This window comes from Triticum aestivum, chromosome 1A (genome assembly GCF_018294505.1).
Source record: "Triticum aestivum cultivar Chinese Spring chromosome 1A, IWGSC CS RefSeq v2.1, whole genome shotgun sequence".
Classification (NCBI taxonomy): Eukaryota; Viridiplantae; Streptophyta; class Magnoliopsida; order Poales; family Poaceae; genus Triticum; species Triticum aestivum.
In genome coordinates, this window is record NC_057794.1 from 464,320,261 (window position 1) to 464,329,529 (window position 9,269).

Here is a 9,269-nt window from a genome sequence, read left to right on the forward strand (position 1 = left end):
ACAAGTTAAGTTTTGAGTATTTCTCCGACCAAGATGATGAGTTTGACGAAGATGATGATGACAATGGCCAGGATGATAAGGATGATGATGATGATGCTAGCCAGGATGACAATAGCAAGGAGCATGACGATGAGGAAGATGATGAGGGTAGGGGAGGTGATGACGATGATGATCCGTACAATTCTACAATTTTCTCTCAAAGAATGAAAGAGCTTACCGAGGATGAGAAGGACAATCTCATCGTGATCCTACCATCAAGTGTGCACTACTTGGGGAGGCCATTTATGCACCGTTTTACTAAGACCAACATCGTGAAACACACCATGTTATGTTTTGTATCTTTTCTCTCTTTTTTGTTCATAACACTATATGGTGAGATGTCTGACATTGTGTGCTCTATTTTGCCTTTAGTTATGGGTATCATAGAAATTACCTATGAAGATGATTTCTGGTGAGGGCATCCCTGCTGCCGACATGGCTGGAGTACACATTGGAGCAACAGGTCATGTCACCAGCGTTCAATACAAGACGGACACAGACGGTCGCATATCACTCTATGCGGTTGGCTGGTGGGAATTCTGAAGGAAAAGAGATGACTAAGGGTTGACACAGTAGTGGTCATCGCGATAAGGAACAACAAAAACAACAACTTTAAGATGGTGGTTGTTGTAGACCTTATTTAGAAACAAGGTGCAAGTCAAATATCTCCAAGCCGATGAACTCTTAGTTACTTAGTTAAGATGCCTGTGATACTTTGATGTTGGTTTGTTAACTGGAATAAATTTGAAGTGTTAACAGTTGTTATGGAGAGTGCTAATTACCTAGTGAACTTGCATGCCTAAGCATATAATGCGTGCTTTATTTGCTTCTAGTACTGAGTTTCTTAAATTGAATTTATGCAAAATGCAGCCATGGCAGCACAATTGTTGCCGTGGCTGCATTTTTTTAAATTTGCATGCCTAAGCTTTCAGTGGCAGACGCTCAATAAGCCCGCCGTTGCAACATGAATAAATAGTGGTGGGAAAATACGCTCTGCCCGTCACTGCAGAGACTCCATCGGTGGCTGGCGAATACGCTTTGCCCGCCACTATAGAGGCTCTACCAGTGACGGACAAGCGTCGGCAACTGATACGGTTATAGTAGTGGCGGGAGGTCGGTGGCGGGCGCCCGTGACAGCTTGGCCCATCACAGCTCGCATTTTTGCGCCCTTCACTGCTAGGTATTCCTACAGTAGTGGACCGTCCTGAATCATGCAGTCTAATAGGACTTGCTGCCTATGTTAGGTTGTGTTGGCCGTTGGGTGTTATCAAATGGATGTTCTTCTAATTGTTGAGCGTGTGATACTAATTAACCCTTAGGAAATTGTGTTTGAACTGAAGTTTGTATGGTGTTTTAAATTAAAAACAAGGATAGTTTAGCAAAATGAATCTCTTTTGGGACTTACGTTTTGGGAATGGGTTAGATTCCACGCTCATGATACCAAGAAATTCTTGGGTGTTAAGTATTTTGAGATTGTCCAAAGTTGCTCTAGCCAGGCAGCACCAACAAATAATACAAGATGTTCATAGCAAGCGAAAAGCACCATGCGTTCCCAGCGATTTGCACGGCCGTAGGACGCCCCAAAGGACGCAGCTAGGCTTCAAAAAGGAATTAATGAAGCGATGTGAATGAAGATGCAAAATGCCAAAAATCATTGCTCATGCAAGTTGCAACCACCGTCCATGTGTGTATTATCGATCCTTCCATCTGCAGAACCAAGAGGGTCGCTCACATCTCATATTCAAAATCTCTATGTACAAGGACATCATCGATCAGCTCTGTTCCGTCCCAAAGCGTATTAACATGACCGCGCGACAAAATTTTCACTCTCCGGTACGCAGGCTGCTCCGCTCCGCTCTCGGTCCGGTGCTTCAGGGGCAGCCCCTCAGGATCTCGACGAGGCCCCTCCGCTGCTCGCCGGTGAGGTTATCGGGGAACACCACGTCGAACTTGACCCGCAGGTCCCCGCGCGCGCCCTTCTTGCCGCCGACGACGGGCATGCCCTCGCCCCTCACCACCTTCTCGTACCCGGGGCGGATGACCTCGTCGCGGAACGACCAGCTGACCTTCTCGCCGCCGAGCAGGCGGAACGAGAAGGACCAGCCGGTGAGCGCGCTCACCAGCGGCACCTCCGCCTTGAGCACTAGGTCGTCGCCCTGCCGCTTGAACGCCTTGTGCGTCCTGGCCGACACGGTGAAGACGGCGTCGCCGGGGAGGCAGCCGGGGCGCTCGTTGCCCATGCCCTCGACCGTCACCTTGGTCCCCTTCTTCCACCCGGGCTTCACCCGGATGATCTGCGTCACCTCCTTCTTGGCGATCAGCCTGCTAGTCAGGGACCAAATCATGCAGGCCATGGTCACTGGTCAGTAGCGTAAAAAAATGCGATCAGGTGGTACGAATAGGGTCACTGTCTCTCCGGTACCAGCTAGATAGGCCAGCACCCTCACATGCAGGCAGCATACATGAATTACACACCACCTAATGCCCTGCCCCTCAAGGACCATCCCACGCATTTCGACAGGTGATAGCCTCCAAAATAGAGGTATTCAACCAAACATGAGTTCTTAAGTACATTATGAGTACGCTAGTATTGCCTCTTAAGTATTACTCTCTTCGTAAAGAAATATAAGAACGTTTAGATCACTAAAACAGAGAGAGTGTCCGGCTAAGAATCTTCTACTGAATTGTGGCATAATATTATAGTAATGATCAAAACGTTCTTATATTTCATTATGGAGGGAGTAGTTAGTTTGTTAGTGATTAGTGAGGATAATCATCTTGCAGACAACCATAGGGGGGGACTGAACATTTCATCTCTAGCATATGTGATTTAGTGATAAATGCAGTCTGTGGCATGCTGGAGAAACTGGCCCATGGCCTGAAAGACTGTACCAGACTACCAGTGTCCTGTGTTTTAAAGTGTGTCCCTTGATGGGGGTTGAACAGATTGCTATTTAAACACCTATTTCTTGAGAGGTACACTACATAATTGAGCATCAAGCTGACTTGGTGTCACAGTACTTAACAGCTCTGTTTGTCTAGCCTGAACTTTCAAGCAAGCATTGTGTAGACCGCATGTTAAACCGTGCCGAGATTATTCTTGCTCATCATCAAGTAGGCACACACACATTCATCTGAATCTAGTCTGACACGCCCTTTCTTGTAAGTATATGCTACGATGGATGTCTGACCACAAAAATATAAACTGAATTTGTAAATGAAAAGACAACCATAAATTATAGTGCATGTTGTGTTTATATCCTCTTTGATGCTTCATTTTAAGTGAATAAAATTCATCCTTTGTCGAAAATAATAATAGCATGCATACTGTAGTGTGATACTGTGACTATCATAATATGGGAGTAGCATATGGAACTATCGATAAACGGTAATGATGTTGTCTCAGGTGAGCGACAGATCTGGAGATATGGATGTTTTCTTTTGTGTACGGTTCCACGTCATCGTGGCGTGATGGCTTACCCGTTCTTGGTGACAACGTCGCGGGTGTACTTGACCTCCTTCTTGCACCCGGCGCAGAGCTCCTCTAGGGTGCACTCCACCTTGCGCTCCAGCGGCGGCGCCTTGCGCACCACGTAGCTGGAGAACTCGGCGAACGCGCGCCGCCCGCCACCGCCGATGTCCGTGGAGCTGTACACCTTCTGGGACTCCCGCGCCGGCGGCGTTGGGGCGGTCGTCCTTGCCGCCCTCTCGGGAGCCCGCGCCATTGCCGCCGCGCCGCCGCCAACGCGTTCCTCGGGCCTAGCGCAGCTCCTCCTGCCCTCGTCGGCGTTGCGCGCCCGGAGCACCGCCCTGTTCTCCTGCTGGTCCAGGAGAGCCTGCGGACAGCGGAAGCCGGCGGCCATGTGGAATACAAGCGTCAACAATCGAAGCAGGAGATAGGAGATGCGTCAACTCGATCGACGATCACACACCTCGTACGCCTGGGTGATGGCCTTGAACCGGTCCTCGGCCTCGGACTTGGAGGACGGCGGGTGCTTGTCGGGGTGCCACTGGCGCACCAGGCACCGGTAGGCCGCCCTGATCTCCTGCGGGGGCGTGTCCCTGGTGATGTTGAGCAGCTGGTAGTACAGCTCCGGCGGGTTCCCCATTGCCGCCACCTGCGGGAGGACGGCGACGCGCGAGGCCAGCCAAGGAACGCACAGCGCGTGGAGTGAGCGAGCGAGGGAATTCGGGAGGGGGTGCTGCGACCTGTTCAGTGCTCTGCTATAATGGGGAAACGGGGCGCGAGATGCGTGGCTTCTATGTAGGGATGGATATTTGGACCGGGGAGGAGAGGAGAGGGGAGAGGGAGAGAGTGCGCGCGATGGTGACGGGGTTGGTTGTTGGCGCGGGAGCGGAGGTACATGTAGGCCAAGGGCCACGATCTGGGTCGCACACATGGACGAGAGGCTTGATGGGGAAATGGATCATCTACCTAGAGTTGTCAAAACATGCAGATGCATCAGCTACGGCCTCGTGCAGCAACAGGGTACGTACGTACGTCGACGACTGTACCTATTTGGCTATTTGGCCGCGCACGTACGGGAGCACACGCGCTCTTCCAATGGGCGCGGGAAAGAACAGTCGCTAGTGAAATGCAGTTTCCGACTGAAAAAAATGCAGATGAGAAACGAGTTATAGCAGTTGAGTTTTTCTCCCCCGTCTCTCTCTTCATGTCGCAACTCCTAGGCGATCTATGGTTCCACGGGCCACTGCCCCTCCCCGTAGGTTACTGCCCTTAGGCCAACTCTAACGCGTGACCCTATCTTGTTCGTCTGCGTTCGTTTGGAAGTAAACAGACAAAGCAGGTCTTCCAACGTGTCAGGACTCCAATCCTAAGTCACACCGATCTAGCATGTAACACTTCATATCACTTTGCGGCCTCACGCACGGTAATCCCACGGGTGCCACCTTACCTGGCCCGGGACCGCTTGCGCCTTTTGGCTCACATATATGATAGTGTCGCTAGCATCCATATGACAGAGAATCCGGGCCGACATGACTAGTCGTGAACCCAAAGCGGCACTAACCTATGGGGACAGGCATACATGAATCACATCGAGCATGTCGGTCATCAGCGAGTGAATCCGGGCTGTAGCACTGAGCTAACAGGACTCCGGGGAACCCTGGCTGTAGCAGGCAAGGCAGGACTCCGGATGTCACCGCATGACATTTCCCTGAAGGGACAGACATAGGAACGAAGTGAAACACATGCCGGCCAGTCAAGTGTCCTGAGCAGTAGTGCTGGGCTAACAGGACTCCGGTGAACCGGGCTGTAGCGGACTACTATGGCCCATGGAAGCACTAGACTACATTTCCCCATAAAGAGGCTGCCAAGGATAAACAACTAGATTGTCGGATCGCACACATACCAAGCATTTCAATCATATACACAATATGCTCGATATGTGCAAATACAACATGGCATCACAACATAACTCTACGACTCAAGTATTTATCCATTAGGCTCCGAGGAGTGAGATATTACAAACATGGGTCTCATGACCCAACAATCATAGCATACAAATCAAAGCACATGCGGAAGCTTAACATGTCTGAGTACAGACATCTACAAATGAAAAAGGCTAAGAAATCTGACTATCTACCAGATCCTGCCGAGGGCACAAGATCGTAGCTGAGGTATCAAGCTAAACGTCGGAGTCCACGTGGAACTACTAGCGAGACTGAAGTCTCTCTGCAAAACATAAATTAAGCAAACGTGAGTACAAATGTACCCAGCAAGACTTACATCAGAACTATCTACATATGCATCGGTATCAATAAAGGGAGTGGTGGAGTTTAACTGCAGCAAGCCAGCTTTGACTCAGTGGCTAACCTGAACTACGACTACAAGCAACTCTTTTGAGGTGGCGCACACGAGTCCACATATTCACCATTCAATACACCACTATGGATTCGCTTCCGTCTCCCTACGAGAAGGCCATCCATAGCACTCACACTTATCTTGCGAGTTTTAGAGTATCCACTTTCACTTGTCTATGAACTGTTATAGGCAACCCAGAAGTCCTTTACCGCGGACACGGCTATTCGAATAGATCATTTATAACCCTGCAGGGGTGTACTTCTTCACACACGCTCTCGCCACTTACCATCATGTACACATCGTGTAACTCGGCAACCTTCAAGCGGAAGCCTTGCGAGGGAGTCGGCCACGACCTGACTAACCACACAAGTCTCTAGTCCAGGTTTATCGCCTATTCGGGTTCCATCCACGAGGAGATCCGACCGGAGTTTCGCTCACAGCCCCAAACGATGTGTGCAGGGTTCCCGAGACACCAAACAGGCGATCGGTACACCGTGCCACGGTGTATCTACCGCATCATAGCCCACCCCTAGGGTCAGCGCTACGCACGGCCGCCAACACATATCCTACAAACACCAGAAACAAGTTGCAACTCCTGGACAGAGGGCAATGGTAGTTAATAAGTCGAGAGGGTCCATTGGTTTTGGGCCCAATGCGTGGTAGTAATTGTTCATGGATCACAAACACAGAACTCAGTTCCTGAGGACGGCTACAATGAGACAACCCACCATGTACTCCTACATGGCCTCTCACCACTATCTTTACCAAATCGTGTTCACACACTTAGCTCACACACAGTAGTACATGTTCAACACCATTCCAATTCATCCCCGATGAATCAGACCTGACTCAACTCTAAGCAGTAGCAGGCATGACAAACAAGAATGAATGAGTAGGCACATCAGGGCTCAAACAACTCCTACTCATGCTAGTGGGTTTCATCTATTTACTGTGGCAATGATAGGTCATGCAGAGGAAAAGGGTTCAACTACCGCAGCATGTAACAGTTGAATCGTTGTTGTCCTAATGTAGTAAACGAGAGTAGGAGCGAGAGAGTGGGATTGTATCGGAATGAACAAGGGGTTTTTGCTTGCCTGACACTTCTGAAGATATCATTGGGTCTTCATCAGTGTCAACGATCACAGCGTCGGTAAACCGTCTATCGAGAGAGGACAACCACCGGCAATAGAGAAGAACACAATCAATGCATATGCGACAATATGATGCATGATCATGACATGGCAATATGCTGTGATTTGAGCTAATGCATCTAGTTATCATTTCAATGAAGTTGGTTTGAATACAAGATTCAAATTCCAACTCCATATATGATTATTTAAATTCCCTTTATTTGTTTTGTCCAAAACAGAGGGCAAACATTGTCCAAACATGCATGAAAATGGTACAGATGGATTCCTTGAATTTTTCTAATAATTTTTCATATATAATTTATCTTATTTGGAGTTATGGTTGAATTTTTATGATTTTTAGAAGTTTTGCTAATTTTCTGGAATTTTCTGGATTATTTAAATCCAGAAAATCATTAATGACATTAGGATTGTGTCACTACTGTGTCAGCAGGTCAGCCAAATTGACCAGGGTCAAACCTAACTGGTGGGACCCACGTGTCATTGACACAGGGACTAACCCACGGTCAAATCCAGCGTTGACTGGGGTTTGACCCTGTGGTGGGGCCCGCTATGAGTGTCTGCTAGGCTGCTAATTGGGGGATTAGCCGCTAATAACGTCGCCACGTCATCTTCGTCGGACTTAGGCCGGCGACGACCAGATCGGCGGTGGAAGTTCGCCGGAAACCTGCTACGGGGCTCGGTTTTGCGCGTAGTTTGCATCTACGGGTAGCTGAAGGTGCGCCGCATCCAACCACGTAGGCCGTTATTCGCGGGGTGGCTGGTAACACCGTCGGCGGGGAGCTTGGTGGCGGCCGGAGCCACGGGCTCGAGCGGGACGAGGCTAGGGTGCACGGCGGAAGGCTTGGGTGGTGGCGTTCGCTTCCTGGGGGTTGCTGAGCACGCAGACGTGCTCGGCTTCGGGTGAATCGAGCTCTAGGCTCGGCGGCGACATGAATGGCGGCGGGAAGCTCACGGGTGCGGTGGCAAGTATGGCTAGGGGACGAACGAGCGAGGGAGAACAGGGAGGAAGGTGGCGGGGCTCATAGCGCGTCGTTTGGCGGTGTCGGATGGCTCGGGGAAGCGTCGGAGCAAGCGAGCGGCGAAGAAGATCTCCGGCGACCCGAGGAGGAAGAAGGGGTCGGGGAAGTCGTTACGGAGCTCCTGGCGGCTCATGGCGTGGTGCAGAGGATGCGGGGGTCGAGGTGGAGCTCGTCGCATATCCGGATGGGCGTGGGGAGGTCGGTGGCCGCGGTGGTGCACGTCGGCGGCGACGAGCTCCGCTCGGTCACGAGAAAGAGAGAGAGAGCAGAGAGGGTAGTGAGGTCCAGGGAGCGGAGGGGAAGCGAGAGGGAGCGCTGGGTGTCTCCGTGGCACGTCTGGAGGGCCGGGGTCGTGCGGCTGAAGCAAGAGGTGGCTAGGCGTCGTCGGCGCGCTCGCCACGCACCTGCATGTCCTCCTGGCAGGAGGAAGAAGACCACTCAGCCCCTGGTGGGCTGGGCCTCTTCTGCCAGGTAAGGCCCAGGTACTCCCTCCTTCTCTGTTTTCTATTTTAATTACTGTTTTCTATTTTATTTCCTCTCTGTTTTGATTTAGTTTTATCCACTAAATCATTTTCATAAATTCTGTAGGTTATTATATGGCTTGCTAAAATATATATAAAGCCACTCACAAACTTCCAGAATTATTGAAGTTATATTTAATATATATTAAATATAAATCCAAAGCAAATAATTATTGGATTAATTCAAACGGCCAAAATAAATGTTTCTGAGCTCATAAAAATATTGGTTTGAATTTTAGCTCTTGCCAATAATTCTATGGAATAACAAGAACATTTTATTGGACTCATTTGAGAAGATTTTTAAAGTTGGTTATTTTTGAACTGATTTCTGAGGGTTTCAACAAACCTCAATTCAACTTTCAGAAATTAGACATGATGCATGGATGCTCTCTTATGCAACTATTGCAAACAATTCTAGGGCTGTGACAACTCACCCCCACTAAACAAGAATCTCATCCCGAGATTCAAGCGTAGGGTAAGATGAAGGGGGACGCAAACTTAACCCAATCTTCACGATCCAAGTTGCACTTCATAAGAACGTTGATTCGATCACCATCTTTGTCTCGATGTCTTGCTCTGAGAACTCCAACCAACATGACAATGAGAGGGAAGGGGAAAACTCTAGAAGGATCGATCTTCTCGAAGATCGAACAACTTGGGATCAACTCATGGAGTGAGACATAGGAACATCTCTCCAATTGAGACACAAAGTTCA

General features: G+C 49.5%; 1 protein-coding gene across 1 annotated transcript; it reads right to left on the bottom strand.

The window, feature by feature from the left end:
• Nucleotides 1-1,646: 1,646 nt before the first annotated feature.
• LOC123056882 (dnaJ protein homolog 1) lies at nucleotides 1,647-4,373 on the bottom strand. The gene is made up of 3 exons (XM_044480120.1): nucleotides 3,972-4,373; nucleotides 3,520-3,875; nucleotides 1,647-2,361 (listed from the first exon to the last, which is right to left on the bottom strand). Exons 1-3 carry the CDS (start codon nucleotides 4,146-4,148, stop codon nucleotides 1,911-1,913), a joined length of 984 nt encoding a protein of 327 aa, XP_044336055.1. The 5' UTR covers nucleotides 4,149-4,373; the 3' UTR covers nucleotides 1,647-1,910.
• Between the last annotated feature and the right edge of the window lie 4,896 nt (nucleotides 4,374-9,269).

What these genes read in the sequence shown, in the direction of transcription:
- LOC123056882 (XM_044480120.1), bottom strand. Translation starts at nt 4,148, where the DNA reads ATGGGGAACCCGCCGGAGCTGTACTACCAGCTGCTCAACATCACCAGG. An exon ending in CCATCACCCAGGCGTACGAG is followed by an intron (nt 3,876 to 3,971) that starts GTGTGTGATCGT and finishes CGCTGTCCGCAG; the next exon opens with GCTCTCCTGGACCAGCAGGA. An exon ending in GACGTTGTCACCAAGAACGG is followed by an intron (nt 2,362 to 3,519) that starts GTAAGCCATCAC and finishes CCTGACTAGCAG; the next exon opens with GCTGATCGCCAAGAAGGAGG.